General features: G+C 37.4%; 1 protein-coding gene across 3 annotated transcripts; it reads left to right on the top strand.

The window, feature by feature from the left end:
- The first annotated feature begins 2,944 nt into the window (after positions 1-2,944).
- Positions 2,945-13,837, top strand: LOC104241058 (late blight resistance protein R1-A-like). Of its 3 annotated transcripts, none has more exons than XM_009795968.2 (3): positions 2,945-5,770; positions 5,943-7,076; positions 13,392-13,837. In XM_009795968.2, exons 1-2 carry the CDS (start codon positions 3,072-3,074, stop codon positions 7,063-7,065), a joined length of 3,822 nt encoding a protein of 1,273 aa, XP_009794270.1. In that variant the 5' UTR covers positions 2,945-3,071; the 3' UTR covers positions 7,066-7,076; positions 13,392-13,837. The 3 variants fall into 3 exon arrangements, with proteins under 3 accessions (XP_009794270.1, XP_009794266.1, XP_009794280.1); XM_009795964.2 differs by lacking the exon at positions 13,392-13,837 and adding an exon at positions 7,712-7,925; XM_009795978.2 differs by lacking the exon at positions 13,392-13,837 and adding an exon at positions 7,419-7,689.
- Positions 13,838-20,215: the final 6,378 nt, after the last annotated feature.

Genomic DNA, 20,215 nt, shown 5'->3' with positions numbered 1-20,215 from the left:
AAAAATTTAGTGACCAAAATATATAAAATACAGTTTTGAACCACGTTTTACCTTGACGTCCGTTTGGAACGTTAAGGTAAAACGCGTTTCAAAACTGCATTTTCAAACACGTTTTACATATTTTGTGGGCCCATCAATAACTCTTATGCGCTTAACTAACATAACAATAATTCAAATATGTAAAACGCCCTTTTAAAATGCGTTTGACTTCCGAAAACTTGACCCATCCCCCCGATTGGGAATTGCCTTATTTAAAGGCGTTAAGGGTTTTGCAAACTTAATTCAGAAACAAGTTTCAACACCTCATAAATTTTTCTTCTTGTTAAATTCTCAAAAAAAAATTTCATAATGTCTGAAGAGCAAAAAGTAAGGGTTTCATTATATTGGGGGGGGGGGGAGGGGGGTGAGGTTGTGGTGGCGAATAACTCAGTGAGCTATAGTTTATCTCTACAGAGTCATGTTAAGTTGCCACTTACAATGGAGTACGATAGACTGGTATCGTTGTTATGCAATAAAATGAGGTTGGGCAAACGTTCGGTGAATCTTAAAATAATCGGAAGATATCCATTTTTTGTGACTCCACAAGGGGTTACTTGTTACGGTGGGTTTAACATCGAGGATGATGAAACTCTGCGAGATTTTTTGGGGACTCCGGATGAATACCGGGAACTTATTTTGATAAAAATATTGGAAATGTACGTGAAGGTTGAAGACGTTCGCAATAATAAGGTTGCGCAAAGCAGAGATAACCCTCAATCATCGGGTGATTATTCTGGAGCAGTTTTAGCCGAATAGGTTCCGGCTGAAAGAGTTTGGCCAGATCTAAATTTATCTCCACGGGTGAACGAGGAGCGAGGAAATAATTTCTCTCCTACTTTACATAATCCACAAGACGACTGGTAAACTTCAATTTTCCTTTGTGTTACGATGTTTATTTTTGTTGTATAGAATTTGTATTAACACTCGTATATTCCACAAGGGTACCGTCCATATATGAATTTTACAAGTTATGAACCCACGCCCAGTTGGAATATGCGTAGTTTTGGCGTGTTGGATTACAGTGGTCCATCCGGGAGTCCTCACCAACATGATAATGTCCATCATGGAATGTCAACATATTACGACTTGTAAGTGAAGTGATATAGCTATATTTAAAGTATTTATTAATTTGAGTAGCTTATTATTTTGTTATTTGTGCAGTAAAAACGAGCAACTTGATGGTCATGTTCTCACTTAGTTTCTCGTAGACGATGTATTTACTCGGAATTTGGTAGATGCGCAGAGTTAGGAAGATATAGTGATTATGACAACAATGCCAACGAGTCTGGAGAGTACACACCCTTCCCTAACAACAATGCCGACACCAATTATTAGTTATTCACATATGGGTTCCAGACTCGATATTTGCGGCCCAGTAACACCAATTATATATTGACTATAATTGGACAGAGTTTATGTTTGATCTATCAATTATTTTGATGTATTTTTGAGTATAAGAGATACTTAAACTACAGGGAAACTACGCACTACGTAAAAGGCACTACATTTACTACGCTTCTAAAAGGCATTACATTTTACTACCCTAAAATGACACTATATTACTAGTCTTTAAGCAAATAAATAACATAATCCAGATAAAAAATAACAAATACATTTAATCACAAAAAATTCACGAAAATACATATACAACAGTAAAAAAAACTTGTTAATATTTTTTTTAACAAATAATAATGATTTCTCAATTTTTATATATTTTTTTAGTACACTAATATCTAAGTCCGGATAAAAATAACATGCTAGTTAATCGCAAAAAAATTACAAAACAACATAGAACACATGTAAAACAACTAATATGCATTTTTTATACGAGTTTCGACAAAAATTAAATCGTATTACCTCGATTTATATTTTTTGAAATGTTGAAGAATTGAAGATTTTAGTCCGAAATTAGCAACATAACAAGAGAAGGCCTTAGCTAGGACGTGTGACCAACACTATTTACTTTTTATGGGACATGTGGGGTCCACTCGAGTTTTTAATCTCGTGGAGGGACCGCTATTCTATTTTAAAATTGGGGTTTGGGGTTCTGGTTTCTAAACGTGGGGAAGGGAAAGAGACAGTATTTTAAGAGGCAAAGCATGGTTCATTAAGGCGTTTTATGTAAAACGTGCTTTTGAACCATGTTTTAACTAAACGTCCCATCAGCTTCAGCTAAAACGTGGTTTTGAAACCACTTTTTATATAAAAAGCAGTTTTGAAACGTGTTTTACCTTTAACGTTCCAAACGGACGTTAAGGTAAAACATGGTTCAAAATTGCATTTTATATATTTTTGTCACTAAATTTTTTTCCACCTATTTGAATCCAAAAAAACAACACCAAGTTCCGGACTCTGATAGCCTTTATCCTTGCGGGTACGTGTAAATGGCAAATTAATGAGGGCCCATTGTTTCAGGATATTAAAATATCAAATATGTCCAGGTCTAGAAAGAGGACAGTAGAAGATAAAGTCTGAAATGAATTGGGTTTTTTTTTTGTCTTAATTTACTTTGACCAGAAGCTGCTCCTATTAATAGTAGTAATAATAGTATAGTAATATTAATAGTAGTAATGTCAGAAAATAAAAGAAGTTTCACCGCGTAAGGATTTTGACTGCAAAAAAAAAAAAAAAAAAAAAAGAAGAAAGGAAAAGAAAAGAAAATTACGCAAATAAGCAAATCTCTGATGATTATATATAATTTTACTTTGTGTAGGTAGATCGACCTTTACCCATATGATATTATTATCCATAGGACTCATAAATAATGGTTGTATATTTAATATATGACAATTGGTATAGAAGAAAAGCGAAGGAATCTACCCATGTGCATACAAGGAATAAATAATGTGGACTTATTTACAATAAGTTGACTTGCTGCTTATAAATAATTGATGCAACTAACACAGGTGTCGAATAGTAAAATTCTGAGCAAGAGGAAATCAAGGTAAAGAAAAAAACTAAGGAAGACGTCTGATTTGTATTTCAACTTCTCAGTTCAAGTTCATCACAATTTCTAAGAAAGAGGGAGAATCATGTTTCTAGACAAAGATTTGGCTAAAATAAGACGCGACTTTCTTGAACTTCGACCCTCTAACATTGACGATGTTTCAAGGGATCGATTGGAGTTCTTTCTGTGGGAGTTAAATTTCCTGGACAGTTTTCTCAGTCTGCAGAGCTTCACCTTCGCAGGTGAATGCGGCATGCTCGACGTCTCACAGAAAATGAAAGAAATTTGGAAGAAGTCCATATCAGTACAACAGGCTACTCAACGAATTTTTTTCTCTGATTCTGACTGGGAGGGGTCTGTGGATCCAAATTTTGATCCCTTTATCTCCGACGTGCCAACAGGAATTTGGAAGATTAAGCTCGAATTCCAATCAAAATACTCCTCCGTCGAAGTATCATCAATACCACTTCCAGCCAACAAGGATGATATTCCTATCCCCAAATTTCTAATGGAATTCATTGATGGTGTTATAGCGAATCTCAATGTTCTAGTAAAGATTGATGATCCTCGTTCGCTACTTTATGTTCCGGAACCAAAGGAACAAATAGAAGAGGTTTTGAAGGAGTTGAATTTGCTGAGGTTTTTCGTCTGCTTTGTTTCAAACAAATGCACAGAGCCAGCTCAAAGCGAACATACTTTCTTCACTCACGTCTTAATTGTGTCCAGCCACGCAGCAATGGTCGCATGGTTGTATTTGCCAATCCATGGCAAGGAAAATCAAGACGTGGCTCCAAGGGAAATGAATGCTTTGTTTTCTGATCTCCTGGAATTGAAGATTAAGCCCATTCATCCCCACATCCACAAAATTTATACAGATGTCCTGTGCGCTTTGAAGTCGACTATACAACCAGGTTGGCATCCCAATATTATTCAAAATAAGCATGCAACTGACAGTGGATTTGTGGAGGCTCCTGCACACAATTTGATGAAGCTACCCACTGTTAGTAATCCTAGTGGGACAGTTTCTTCAAATGATCAAATGACAATCCTTCATGATATACTCAGCCTTATAAGAGCCAATCTCATCCATCTGCCAATACTAGATCTTGAATTTCGTCTTCAAGATATGGAAACTGTTATTGTTGATGCCGGACTTCTAATTTACTCATTATATGATAGCGAGGGGAAGACAGAAGGCATGACGTTGGAGGATGTGAACCAAGCACTTGGTCTTGATCTTCCGGGAAACATTCAGCCTGTCAAAGCTATGATATATCTCATCATTCGAAAGGCGTTTCAATCTAACTTGCCGAGGATTCATGGACTAGGCCATGTTGATTTTCTTTTAAACAACTTGAGGGAGTTCCAGATCCGCCATTCATATTCCCTCGCTTTTGTCATGAACCAGCTTCAAATAATTCAGAAGGAACTTGAGAGCTTGCAACCTTTTCTAAAGGCTGTTGCCGAAGAGCTACATGACAAGCACGAGGAAACTCAAAAGTGGGCTACACTATTGATTGGCATAGCATATGAGGTGGAATATGTAGTTGATGCAGCTTGTATAAACAAAGAAGTACCTCCTTGGTGTCTTGAGCATTGGCTCCTTGATATCATAGAGGAGATTACTTGTATCAAAACAGAGGTAGCAGAGATTCAAAAAAAGAAAATGCCTAGTTCAGTACTATATGATACCATGAATACTGCCACTGATCATATGTCATCACAACTGGCAAGGACTCCAAGGTTGAATGAAGAAATTGTGGGGTTTGAGGATGTAATAGAAGAGTTAAGGCACCAGCTAATAAAAGGAACCAAAGGGCGAGATGTTATCTCAATCGTCGGCATGCCGGGTCAAGGTAAGACGACTTTGGCCTATAGACTCTATTGTGACAGGTTAGTTGTGTCTCACTTTGATATTCGTGTACAGTGTTGCGTGTCTCAAGTATATTCACGTAATGAATTGTTATTGGCCTTGCTACATAATGCTGTTGGTGAGGATTTTCAGTATAGAGAAAGGCATGACATTGAATTAGCTGATATGCTTCGCAAAACTTTATTATCAAAAAGGTACCTTATCCTTGTTGATGATGTGTGGGAAAACAGCGCATGGGATGATTTGGTAGGTTCTTTTCCAGATGCTAACAATGGAAGCAGAATCATTCTAACAACACGACATCATGAAGTTGCCAACTATGCTAGATTTCAGAGTGATCCCTTTCACCTTCGTATGTTTAACGATGATGAAAGTTTGAAATTACTAAAATCTAAAGTGTTTGCTGAGGAAAGCTGTTCTGCTCCCCTTGAAGATGTTGGGCGACAAATAGCAAAAAAGTGTGGAGGGCTGCCTCTTTCAGTTGTTTTGGTGGCTGGTATTCTGGCAAGGATGGAGAAAAAAGAAGAGAGTTGGAAACAAGTGGCTACAACTTTAAGTTCCCACATTCACAGTGACTCAAAGTCCATTGTGGAACAAAGTTATCAGAATTTACCCTATCATCTCAGGTCTTGCTTCCTTTATTTTGGAGCATTTTTAGAGGATAGAGTGATTGATGCTTCCAGGTTAAAAAGGTTATGGATATCAGAAGCATTTATAAAAAGTTGTGACGGCAAGAGTTTGGAGGATATAGCAGAAGGTTACTTGGAGAATCTTATTGGAAGAAATCTAGTGATGATTTCTCAACGAGCTGATTCAGATGGTAAGGTCGAAGCATGTCGTCTTCATGATGTATTGCTCGAGTTCTGCAAGGAAAAGGCAACAGAGGAGAATCTTCTGCTATGGATAATACGGTAATATATACACCAATTAATGATACTTCACTTGTTCAATAAATCAAGTATTTCAAGTTATATTTGAAAATTAATTGTACATTATTTTACTAATTTATATAGTCACAAGGATCAAGTATATCAGTTATATTTGAAAATCAATGTTATGATATTGTTAATATATTATTCACAGGGATCACAACGCCAATCCTTCTTCCTGCATTTATTCTCATAAGCAGCATGCGCAGCGTCGCTTGGCCTTTTCTGAAATGGATAATCTTGAAGAATGGAGCTCCTCTTGCTCACTTGTTGGCTCTGTACTTTTCAGGAGTGATACTGACTCCTTTACCCGTCTTTCCGTACCCAAACCCGCCTTCGCAATTTCACGCATTTTACAGAATTTCAAGTTTCTAAAAGTGTTGGATTTGGAGCAGAACATTGTTATTGATTCTTTTCCAACTGGGCTAGTTTACTTGAGATATATTTATGCAGAAACTAAGCAGAAGTCAATTCCGTCGTCCATATCAAATCTTTGTAACCTTGAAACTTTGATATTAAAATCTTGGGGGCAAATATTGTTACCGGTTACTCTTAGGAAGATGAGTAAATTGAGACATCTGCATATTAGTCACTTCTTCACTATAGATAATGCAGAGAAGTTACTTGAGGACTCCTCAAAATTTTATGATTTGGACACTCTTTCTCAGCCATATTTTTCTTGTGTCGAGGATGTTGAATTGATGTTGAGAAAAGCCCCTAATATTCGGGAACTGGAATGCAAATTCAAGGGTGTTTGCAGCTTTCCGTTCCCTGTATCAGATTTTTCAACACAGCTTGAGACGCTACACATTATTGGTGAAGCCGTAGAATTCCAGCATCGGTATCCTGTATGCATCTCCGCATCAAATCTCAAAATATTGAAACTGTCCTGCTTTAGACTGGGTCATGAGCACTTGTCGAACATTGCTCAGCTTCAGAAGATTCAGGTGCTAGAACTGCTAGCCATTGAACTTGATGATGAAAAATGGGAAGTGAGAGATGACGAGTTCCCTAAACTTAAAGTCTTGAAATTAATGTTTTGTTGCAGTCTTGAAGAATGGACTGTCTTCGATGACGCATTTCCTAATCTTGAACGCTTGTTTTTGCGTGGACTAGAAAATCTGAAGGAGATCCCTTCTTGTTTCGAAGACATCTGTTCTTTAAAGTCCATTGAGGTATGGGATTGCAACGAATCTGTTGTAAAGTCAGCCAGGGTTATCCAAGAAATACAAGTTGATGATTATCAAAATGATGATTTCAAGCTTGTCATCAAGTAATCCAAATTCAGGTACACTACCAGTCTCATTTTTGTTCTGCTAAATGCAATTTCTTTTCTATAAAAAGTTGCCATTTAGGCTTTTAGCCTTTTACTAACTATTCCTTTTGTTTGACACCTTCCTAAAGCTTTCTATTTATTTAGCATTTTATTTAATTAAAGATAAAATTAAAGTTGTTGAAATAGAAGTACCATCAAGAAGAAAAGGAAGATGAACCTTTTTAGCAATGAAAGATAGATAAACTCATTAAAGCCTTGTTGTTATCAATGTAAAAAATTTAACTAGGAAGTTCCCTCCCGATATATATTGTTTGTTAAAGGCAAAGCGCAGAAGATTGGTTGTTGGTCTTGCAGATGATAAGCAAGGTGGAGAGATGGTTATTGTACGAAGCTGAGACCTATGGTATAATCTGTTTTTTGGTTGGGGAACAAATATATCTGTCGGGTGATAAAAGGACCAAGTCAATTCTCATATCTATGAAAATAATCAGTTTTTATCATTTATTTGTCTGAAGCTAAAAAGTGTATTCCTCAAATTAGAAATTCTACAGCAAAAAAAATGAAAGAACGTAACTTTGTTTGGTCATCCGTTTATGTATGTTTTATAGCTCTTCACTAATTGTCTTTTTTTTTTCTTTTCACAACAGAGTCTGAAGAGTTTGTAACCGGAGGAAATTTAGAAGATCATCATGTAATTTTTATTAGTTGTCTTCTTTAATAGTTTCCGTAGAATTATCCTTCAGTTGTATTCACTGTTGTTGAAGTTTGGCAAAATGCCAAAGTCCCACATTGGTTGGGAGTTAAGTTTGGAGGGGATTTTTCCCCTATAAAAGAAGGCCTAATGTTTAGGATTGAGACACACCTCTCATTTGCCTTCTCATCTGTTTAAGGCATTTGTATCTTCTCTCTTTAGTATTATTTCACTTGTATTTTTGGAGTGAAATAAAATATTGGTTGTGTCCGAGGAGTAGGCAAAATTAGCCGAACCTCGTAAATTCTGGTGTTCCCTTTATTGTTGCTTTATTGTCTTATTTATTATTTGGTGGCTGTCATAATTTTGGTATAGTAGTTGTGACTTATTCACACTATATACATTTGGCTTCCGCAACAATTGGTATCAGAGCCAAGGTACTGTCTAAGTATGCTCTGTGGTTGCAGCATAGTCTGATCTTCCACATCAGAAAAGATTTATCTTGGTAACTGAGTCAAGGTTCTGTCTGAGTATGCTCTGTAGTTGCAGCTTAGTCTGATCTTCTACATCAGAAAGGAAATAATCTTGATTTGTGTCGTCAGCTATTAAATAATATTTGTGTCAAATATGGGGGACAATAAACAAGAAGAATCTACATCAAGTGTCAACAATACGTCATCATTGGCATCTTCGCTTATGACAAGAATTGTGTCAAATGCGAAATTTGCGGTAGAAATTTTTGACGGGTCCGGACATTTTGGGATGTGGCAAGGCGAGGTTCTAGATGTCCTTTTTCAACAAGGGCTAGATCTGGCCATTGAAGAAAAGAAACCAGATGTTATTGGAGAAGAAGATTGGAGAATTATCAACCGTGTTGCTTGCGGTACCATTCGATCCTACCTTGCTAGAGAGCAGAAATATCCATACACAAAGGAAACTTCTGCAAGTAAATTATGGAAAGCACTGGAGGATAAATTTTTGAAGAAAAACAGTCAAAATAAATTGTACATGAAGAAGAGACTGTTTCACTTCACCTATGTTCCTGGTACCACGATGAATGAACATATCACCAGTTTCAATAAGTTGGTCACAGATTTGCAAAATATGGATACAACTTATGATGATGGTGACTTGGCCTTAATGTTGTTGGCGTCACTTCCTGATGAGTACGAGCACCTTGAAACTACTCTACTCCATGGAAATGACGAAATTTCTCTCAGAGAAGTTTGTTCAGCTTTGTACAGCTATGAACAAAGAAAGCGAGAAAAACAGAAGGGCGGAGAAGGAGAAGCACTGTTTGTGAGGGGTCGTCCTCAAAATCAAACGAGGACAAAGAAGGGAAGATCCAAGTCAAGATCCAGACCCAGCAAAGATGAATGTGCCTTTTGTCGAGAAAAAGGGCACTGGAAGAAAGACTGTCCGAAGTTGAAGAATAAGGCCAAACATAACAATGGAAAGGCTATTATGGATTCAAATGTAGCTGATTGTGATGATTCAGACTTCTCATTAGTTACAACAGAGTCATCAACATCATCAGACATATGGTTGATGGACTCGGCTTGTAGCTATCATATGTGTCCCAACAGGGACTGGTTCGTGGAATTTCAAGAAGGAGAATATGGAGTCATCCACACAGCGGATAACAGCCCTCTTACCTCATATGGCATTGGTTCAATACGATTAAGGAACCATGATGGAATGATCAGAACATTGATAGATGTTCGATATGTACCGGATTTGAAGAAGAATCTCATCTCTGTGGGAGCCCTAGAATCAAAAGGGTTCAAAATCATTGCAGAAAATGGAGTGATGAGAGTATGCTCCGGTGCACTAGTGGTAATGAAGGCTAATCGGAAGAATAATAATATGTACCGCTATCGTGGCAGTACAATTATTGGGACAGCGACAGTAACATCCAGTGACGACAAAGAGGCAGAAGCAACCAAGCTATGGCACATGCGCTTGGGACATGCTGGAGGAAAATCCTTGAAAACTCTATCAGATCAAGGATTGTTAAAAGGAGTAAAGGCTTGCAACTTGGAGTTTTGTGAGCATTGTGTTAAAGGGAAACAGACAAGGGTTAAATTTGGTACAGCGATCCATAATACTAAAGGCATTTTGGATTATGTACACTCTGATGTTTGGGGTCCTTCCAAAACACCTTCATTGGGTGGGAAGCACTATTTTGTAACCTTTGTTGATGATTTTTCCCGAAGAGTATGGGTGTATACAATGAAGAGCAAAGATGAAGTGTTGGGAATTTTTCTCAAATGGAAGACGATGGTGGAGAATCAGACAGGCAGGAGAATCAAGTGTATTCGCACAGACAATGGAGGTGAATACAAAAATGATCATTTCAATAAGGTCTGTGAAAATGATGGCATCGTCCGACACTTCACTGTTAGACATACACCACAACAGAATGGAGTGGCAGAACGTATGAACCGGACCTTGCTGGAGAAGGTACGGTGTATGTTGTCCAATGCTGGCTTGGGCAAAGAATTTTGGGCTGAGGCAATTACATATGCATGTCACCTCATTAATCGTCTACCATCTGCTGCTATTGATGGCAAAACACCATTTGAAAAATGGTACGGAAAACCTGCTGTAGATTATAACTCTTTGCACGTGTTTGGCTCAACTGCATATTATCATGTGACGGAGTCAAAATTGGATCCAAGGGCAAAGAAGGCTATTTTTATGGGAATTACTTCTGGAGTCAAAGGATATCGCTTATGGTGTCCTATGACAAAGAAAGTAATATTCAGCAGAGATGTTACCTTTGATGAATTTGCTATGGTAAATAAGGTAACAGAAGATACCAAACAAAATGAAGGTGCTTCTAAGCAGGTGGAGTTTGAGGGAAAATTTATTTTTCCTACACAAGAAGCAGAGGAGGAAACAAATGAAGATTACCCTCTGGAAGGAGAGCCAGTAGAGGAGATTCCAACTCAGGAATCTCAACAACAACTTGAATCAATAGCAACCAGCAGGCCAAAAAGAACAATAACGAAACCTGTTCGTCTCATAGAGACGGTTGCTTGTGCAACCTCAATTGTAGCTGATGATGTTCCTACTACTTATAAAGACGCTGTCCAAAGTTCAGAAGAAGATAAGTGGAGGATTGCCATGAATGATGAAATACAGTCCCTTCATCAGAATCATACATGGAGATTGGCCAATCTCCCGAAGGGAAAGAAAGCAATTGGGTGCAAATGGGTATTTGCAAAGAAAGAAGGATTTCCTAACCAATTAGATGTTCGCTACAAAGCAAGATTGGTGGCCAAAGGATATGCTCAAAAGGAGGGAATTGATTACAATGAAGTGTTTTCTCCAGTTGTAAAACATTCCTCCATTAGAATTATGTTGGCTTTGGTAGCACAATTGGATTTGGAACTAGTTCAGATGGATGTAAAAACTGCGTTTTTACATGGAAACTTGGAGGAGGAAATCTACATGACTCAGCCAGAAGGATTCAAAGTTGCTGGAAAAGAAAATATGGTGTGCAAACTTGAAAAATCGTTGTACGGATTGAAACAATCTTCTAGACAATGGTACAAGCGATTTGACGAGTTTATGTTGCGGCAAGGGTACAAGAGAAGCAAATACGATCATTGTGTGTATTTGCACAAGCTTAAAGATGGTTCCTTTGTATATCTTCTCCTATATGTTGATGATATGTTGATAGCTTCCAAGAATTTGGAAGAAATTGATAAGTTGAAGATTCAACTGAAGAAGGAGTTCGAGATGAAGGATTTGGGTGAGGCAAAGAAAATTCTTGGCATGGAGATAATTAGAGATAGACGTTCAAAGAAACTCTGTTTATCTCAAAAGGAATATTTGAAGAGAGTACTTCAACGTTTTGGCATAGATGACAAGACTAAGCCAGTTAGTACTCCACTTGCTTCCCATTTTAAGCTAAGTACTACTATGTCGCCAATGGATGAAGCTGAACGAGAGTATATGTCAAAGGTACCATACGCAAATGTTGTTGGTAGCTTGATGTATGCAATGGTTTGCACAAGGCCTGACATTTCACAAGCTGTTGGAGTTATTAGCAGATATATGCACAATCCAGGGAAGGAGCATTGGCAAGCTGTGAAGTGGATTCTACGGTATATTCATAATACTGTAGATGTCGGGTTAGTTTTTGAGCAGGAAGACAATCAGTCTGTAGTTGGATATTGTGACTCAGATTTTGCGGGTGATATGGACAAACGAAGATCAACTACTGGTTATGTGTTTACTTTTGCAAAGGCACCAGTTAGTTGGAAGTCTACTTTGCAGTCAACAGTTGCTTTGTCTACAACAGAGGCAGAGTACATGGCTATTACAGATGCTGTGAAAGAGGCAATTTGGCTTCAAGGATTGCTAAAGGAGCTTGGTGTTGAACAAAAAGGTATCACAATTTTTTGTGATAGTCAAAGTGCTATTCAATTAGCGAAGAACCAAGTTTATCATGCAAGGACGAAGCACATTGATGTTCGGTATCATTTCGTACGAGAAATCATAGAAGAAGGTGGAGTCACGGTGAAGAAAATTCATACTACAGAGAATCCTGCTGATATGCTGACAAAGGTGGTGACTGCGGTCAAGTTTCAACATTGTTTGGATTTGATCAACATTGTTGAACACTGAAGATTGAAGATGAAGACACAACCAAAATTTGTTATTGAGAGAGAATTGAAAATGTGGAATTTTGCCAAGGTGGAGATTTGTTGAAGTTTGGCAAAATGCCAAAGTCCCACATTGGTTGGGAGTTAAGTTTGGAGGGGATTTTTCCCCTATAAAAGAAGGCCTAATGTTTAGGATTGAGACACACCTCTCATTTGCCTTCTCATCTGTTTAAGGCATTTGTATCTTCTCTCTTTAGTATTATTTCACTTGTATTTTTGGAGTGAAATAAAATATTGGTTGTGTCCGAGGAGTAGGCAAAATTAGCCGAACCTCGTAAATTCTGGTGTTCCCTTTATTGTTGCTTTATTGTCTTATTTATTATTTGGTGGCTGTCATAATTTTGGTATAGTAGTTGTGACTTATTCACACTATATACATTTGGCTTCCGCAACAATTGGTATCAGAGCCAAGGTACTGTCTAAGTATGCTCTGTGGTTGCAGCATAGTCTGATCTTCCACATCAGAAAAGATTTATCTTGGTAACTGAGTCAAGGTTCTGTCTGAGTATGCTCTGTAGTTGCAGCTTAGTCTGATCTTCTACATCAGAAAGGAAATAATCTTGATTTGTGTCGTCAGCTATTAAATAATATTTGTGTCAAATATGGGGGACAATAAACAAGAAGAATCTACATCAAGTGTCAACAATACGTCATCATTGGCATCTTCGCTTATGACAAGAATTGTGTCAAATGCGAAATTTGCGGTAGAAATTTTTGACGGGTCCGGACATTTTGGGATGTGGCAAGGCGAGGTTCTAGATGTCCTTTTTCAACAAGGGTTAGATCTGGCCATTGAAGAAAAGAAACCAGATGTTATTGGAGAAGAAGTCATGAGAATATAAAGTATATGTGTTCATATGTGATCTTTACTTCGGTGGGAAAAGAAGAAACGGTTTTAGTCTTAGAGCTGGAAAAGAAACCTATAGTACATTATTACTGTTGGAGATTTTGAAAATGCAGACAGAAGTTGGCACCACAAAACTCGGTAAAGCTGCAGTGCTTGCTTGATGGAAGAAAATGAGGTAGGCTAACATGTGTACCTCCAGCATTGAGCGTTGCACCTCCAACACTGAGAATCCAGAAATGGACGCCTCAATGCCAGGTATGTATTAATAGACAGAAACTGGGAGCTTCAGCACCTACTGTTTGCGCATCACAGCACCAGTATTGGTCGCCTTAATGTCCAAAAAATAATTGCCTCCAGTGCTGGCTTGTTTGAATTTTGTTTATTAGCAACAGATTTGGTGTCTAAACGGGGAGACAGTTATGAGTTGATTTTATCTCTTGGCTCACTGGAAAACAGTTATGAGGTTCAAAACAAGATAATAACAATATTGATACTAGGAAAAAGTGCTAAAGAACCATCTTGAGTAGTTATTGTTCTATTAGATGATTGTTTCTGAGCATTCAATAGCATTAGTGAAATAAGTCGTTCAATGTGTTCTTAAATACATACTATTAGAGCTCTTATATACCAACCTTGACAACTTACACTTGGTCTATATATACTGGCTCTAGAAGTTTCCAATCTTCTACTTTAATCGTTCGATCAATATTTGCCATCACCCAGAAACAAATGACATTTTCTTTAAATTTTACTTTACATTCACACTAATTATCATTTTAAAGAAACTGTGGACTTGCGGAACTTATTGTAGATTACTTCCAAATTTTGCGTTCAGTTTTGCATCTGACACCGCATCACTCAACAGGAGATAGTATTCCTATAGTGGAATACAGACACTAATTAAGGAGGATTTAGAAACATTTCGGTTGTCAGCTTGTTTCAATTTTATCACAAAAAAATCACAAAATTGGTATCAAATTTCACTAGAAACTCCTAAGAATCTTGCGAGTGCCTGAGATCATTGTTTATGTCATATAGGTTGCTGTTCTTATCTTTACTTAGATCTGCATGGTATATTAAATACAGTACCGAGTCTTTCAGTGTTCTTTCATTTGTACACAATTACATTATTCAAACAACTATTGCCTGTTTGTGAAAAATATTCCCAGGTCTTCCTTACTTGGTTGTTTTTAATGAATCTGTTTTTTGTTTGTCTTGTTTGAGTTATGTGTGAGGTTATTTGACAAGGACAGATCACAGAACAACAGGTCGTGTGAACCACTTCATAAGAAGCAAAAAACTACAATTACAATAAAATTGCACTTCAAAATACATATTTTATTAGTCCCAGTTTACATGTGCAAGTCACTTTTCTACTAGAATCTTTCTAGAATATTCTCAAACATTTTTAAATGCTTATTGCAAAGAACTATAACTTATATTACTATTATGTAGTTTCTAGATATGTAAGTTTTAATATAAAATAACATAAAACTAGTATCAGAATTTATACTTTGAGAGAAATTTTCTCCAAATCCTCCTAAATATCTTACGAGTAGCTAGTGTTTTAAAAGGCGTTTTCGGGGTAAGTCCTGGGCCGAGGTGCATCAAAAACGCCCCGAGGCGATGGTGTGGGGCAAAAGTCTCAAGAGGCATATGCCCAGCAATTCGGGGCTTACGCCTGGCGTTTGAGGTACGTTTTTTTAGTGAGGTGTAAGCCCAAAGACTTTTTCAAATTATAATAAAATTTGTTGAATAAGTCATTCATATAATACCCAAATTCTCAATAATCAGTTTGATAATTACTCAAAAGTTTTAAAAAGGATCTGAAATGTATTAAATTTAAAAGTCAAGACCTTTCTTATTGATGGAATCCCTAATTCATGGTCTTTCCCGATTCTTTATCTTGTCCGCTAGTCTGCTAATATCTCCCGAAAGCAATGAATATTCAATTTTTTACAAAGAGAACTCCATTCTCCTTCATAGCAGCACGTTCAAAGTTCAAATTGCAGGTTAGTCATCCTTTTTGTTCCTCCATGTAGAAAACTTTATTCTTGTAGACTCAAGTTACTTGTGCTTATAAGTAGCGTATAATAGATTGTTTTGAAGAGTTTTTATGGGGAAGAAGCACATCTCTACACACGCGCGCGCGCACGCACACACACACACACACACACACACACACACACACACACACACACATATATATATATAAGATCACGGCCAACTCTAGTCCTAAAAAGGATAAGCGGTAGCTGCAAATATAATCCGGTCTAAAAATTCGGAGTCGAATCCCACAGAGAACTAAGACTTAGCTATAGCTGTTTAATATCACTAAAAAGACAAGTTTGAACAATTTTCTAAATTATAAAGATTGAGATTTATATTTCTAACTAATTAAATAGCAAATACTAGAAAACGGTAAAATTATCAACTAACGAGACAAAGGGTTGGAGACTAAATTAAGGAGGTCTAGAGTTATGATTTCCCTAATTGTTGGAATCCTTCTAGCTATGTTCCCTACAATTTTGCCAATGTATTCTCTACTGATCGTGAGCACTTTAGATGCCGTAATTCTCTCTCGAGTAACTACAACAATTTACTAGACATATTCTTTCGAACTACACTAGTTGGCTTTATCTAACCGCTCATTATGACCACGTCAAGGATTTGTTATTTCTAAACCTACCTTTAAACCCGTTGTATTGATTTCTCACATACCTTAGGAGTGACGTTGCTCAACAACCACCTAAATATGTATCCTTTCTCAAATAACACATAATAAATAGGCACAGTCAATCGATGACCATTCAATTAACAACAATAAACACGTAGTTGGACAAGTAGAGAATCCAATGGCTCAATTATATAAAAACATAACAAGAATTTATCCTACAAAAAGTTCTATCAAAACCCTAGATAACAAATTAGCTATTCATAATAGTATGTAAAAATACAATGCTAAAAGTCATAACCAACAATGACAAATAGGAAGAGGAAGGAAAAACTCGTAGAATAATTCTCCGCCTTGCTCCTATTGTGTCTCTGCCTCCGTAGGTCGAATCTGTGTCAAAAATTGGTCTCCTCTCCTCAAAATACCGTTTTTCCATGTATATATACCAAGTATGGTCGGGATCAAATAATTATACCTTCTCCCACGCGAAAAAGGACAATTTTTCAGGCCTCGACATCCGCGGCCGCGGCCCGGCGCGGTACGGGCACGGTACTTGGCAAGTCTACTATTTCAGTCCGCGTCAGGTCCGTAGTCGCGGTTTCGACCGCATTTTTTACCCTGTTTTGTTTGGAATGTGGAAAAACGTAAAGCATGAAAGTTGTAACCCTTTGGATTAGGTTTCCAACCATATATTGTGGAGCCCAAATGGAGTTCTGAGCAAAACGTTATGTGTATTTTACTAGATAGTGCGCAATATGCCTACTGGATTCTTCGTTTTGTTGCTCTATCATCCGTTGATCCCCTAATACGATCCCGGCTTAATTCCTTGGGCTATTACTCAGACTTCAAAGCTCCAAATCACTTGAATTCATTCCATAACATCTATATAGCTCGAAATCACTCCTACAAGGCATAAAACACACAATTAGTGCAAGACACTAGCGATTAAAGCTCAAACTCTATTAAAGTGCAGTAAATTTGAGTGTAATAAGCGACTAAAATACGTAATTATATATATATATATATATATATATATATATATATATATATACTTTAATTATATTATTTTATAAAATAATAAAATTAAATATCTATGAGGCTTATGCCCTATGCCTCGGGGCTTACGTCTCGCTGAAGCATATATAAAATGCTTTGTCTTACGCCCACGCCTTTTAAAACACTGCGAGTAGCTGATATCACTACTTAATTATATCATAGGTTGATGTTCTTAGTTATCTTCTATATATTCTATGCACAGATCTCCATCACTAACGGTCGTTTGATCCACTTGCATATAAGTTCTCTCACGTTGATTCATTTTATGTAATTATTTTCCGTTTCTGCTTCTCATTACTTTGCCATTACTTCAATCAGACTCAACTTCAATAAAGAAAAGTCTTCAAAGTATATACTACTATATGGAGTAGTATATACTATGCCAAGTGCACCTAATATTATGGGATGGCTTTACTAAACATTTGTAGTCTATGTCAACTTTACTGGATAAAATATAAAGGTGAAAAGGATGGTGGTTACTCTATAAAATTAAGGAATTTTTACCTCCTATAGCAAGGGTTAACACTTTATTTATTTTAAATAAATACCATTTAAAAAAATTATGTTCTATAGATACTTTTTAAGGTTTATAGCAAATTTTTTATTTTTGATTACCTCCTAGCCCTAAGCCACTAAATACGCTAATCAATTACACTAGTTTCTTTCTCTCTTTATTATCTTAATTAGTTCATCCAATTTTCAATGAACTAGTCATTCTTCAAACGAATTGCAGTCTGCCAAATTTCCGATTGGTTTGTAACCAACAACAGCAGCCGCCGACAAGATTGATTAATTACCATGAGAATTTTAACAGAGGTAGTGTTGGATTAATGGAAAATAATCTTCCTCTCTTGTTTTCGGCCACAAAAATATTAGAGGATGATATTCCTGGATATACATCTGTTGGTTTTGAGAAAGGAGAAGAACTTACTGATGATTCATCTGGATATACATCTGCTGGTTTTGAGAAAGGAGAAGAACTTACTGGATATACATCTGCTGGTTTTGAGAAAGGAGAAGGTGTTCCTTAGCTCTTTTAATCCGGTTGGTTTCTCACTACCTGTCACGACCCGAATTTCCCACCATCGGGTGTCGTGATGGCGCCTACTATCGGAGCTAGGCAAGCCAAATATTTAAAACACATTTCCTACTTTCTTTCAAACAATATAATAAACGAGACAAAATCTAAGCGGAAGACTTTAAATCTAAAACAACTGAAAACCAAAAGTGCGGAAGTTTGAACCAAAATGCTACCCAGAGTCTGGTGTCACTAGCTCACGGACTACTACAGAATACTACAATCAATGTCTGAAAGGAAAATACATCATGTTTGTCTGATACAAGGTAAACAAAAGGAAAACATGGAAAGGGACTTCGGCCTGCGAACGCCAGCTAGGCTACCTCGAGAGTCCCTGGACTGAAGATAGCTCCTAGAAGTCCTACTGCCGCGGTTCGTAAGCTGCTCCCTGATCTGTGCACAAAAATGCACAGAGTGTAGCATCAGCACAACCGACCCCATGTGCTGGTAAGTGCCTGGCCTAACCCCGGCGAAGTAGTGACGAGGCTAGACAGGACCTACCACAAGTAACCTGCATAGATATATCTAACGAGTGCAAGAAAACAATAACAACATAATACCAAGTAAAGCTGGGAGGGAAACATGCTATCGTGGAGTAACAACTAAAGATAAAATATCGGAAATAAACAGAAGAAACTCCGGTTTCCATGATATATATATATATTTAAAGTGGACGGCGTGCCACACGATACCATAAAATCATATATAAGTGGGGGCGTGCCACACGATCCCATAATATCATATATAAGTGGATGACGTACCACACGATCCCATAATATCATATATAAGTGGACGGCGTGCCACACGATCCCATAATATCATATATAAGTGGACGACGTGTCACACGATCCCATAATATCATATATAAGTGGACATCGTGTCACACGATCCCATAATATTATATATAAGTGGAAGGCGTGCCACACGATCCCATAATATCATATATAAGTGGAAGACGTGCCACACGATCCCATAATATCATATATAAGTGGACGACGTGCCACACGATCCCATAATATCATATATAAGTGGACGGAGTGCCACACGATCCCATTATATCATATATAAGTGGACGACATGCCACACGATCCCATAATATCATATATAAGTGGACGTCGTACCACACGATCCCGTAATATAATTCGAAACATCTGATTTTGTAAGGAGAGTCCCATTAGGGGAAATCAACAACATATCACTCTAACCCGGCAAGGGTACAACTAACAGCCCAAAATATCCCGACAAGGGAGAGTATATATATCGGTCTACACATCCCGGCAAGGGAGTAATCACAACACATTCTCTTTTTAAATCCATTCTTCCTCAACTAACACATTCATGTTCGAGCTAACGCTCCAAAAGTACACCAATCACAATTTTACCTCAACCGTTCACATTATTTCAACTCATCAAATAAACAAGGAGGTTGTGTCACGTTATTCGAATTAAAATCAATTAAGACTCACGGTCATGCTAGACTCCGATGCATAGATAACCGTCACCATGCTTATACACCGTACTCCACATTAGCAAGTAGCAAATAATATCCTAATCCTATTCCCTCAAGCCAAAGTTAGAACAATCACTTACCTCGAATGCTCCAAACTCAATTCACGCTTCTAGAATAGCTTTACCTCTTGATTCCACCACCAATCCGCTCGAATCTAGTCATAAGTTACTTAATCACATTCATAATTACTAAATGAATCAATCGCAATGCATGAAAATAATTTTTATAAGGTTTTCCCCAAAAAGGTCAAAAACACCCCCGGACCCACGTGGTCGAAACTCGAGGTTCGGACCAAAATCCGGTTACCCATTCCCCCATGAATCCAAATATGCGATTTGTTTTGAAATCGGACCCCAAATTGAGGTCCAACTTCTCAATTTGTAGAAAACCTAGGTTCTACCCAAAACACCCAATTTCACCCCTGAAAATCTTTGATTTGAAGTTGAAATTATGTTAAAAGATGTTAAGGGATAAAGAAATTAAGTTAGAAATCACTTACCAATCGTTTTGGAGAAGAAAAGTTGTTTGGAAAATCGCCTCTTAGGTTTTGGGTTTTTGAAAAGTGAAAAATGACTGAGATTTCCGAACTTGTATACCTTTCTGAGGACCTGGCGCGGAC

This window comes from Nicotiana sylvestris, chromosome 10 (assembly GCF_000393655.2).
Source record: "Nicotiana sylvestris chromosome 10, ASM39365v2, whole genome shotgun sequence".
NCBI classification, from domain to species: Eukaryota; Viridiplantae; Streptophyta; class Magnoliopsida; order Solanales; family Solanaceae; genus Nicotiana; species Nicotiana sylvestris.
Note: the sequence above shows the minus strand (reverse complement) of the source record. Positions and strands in the feature narration are given on the sequence as shown.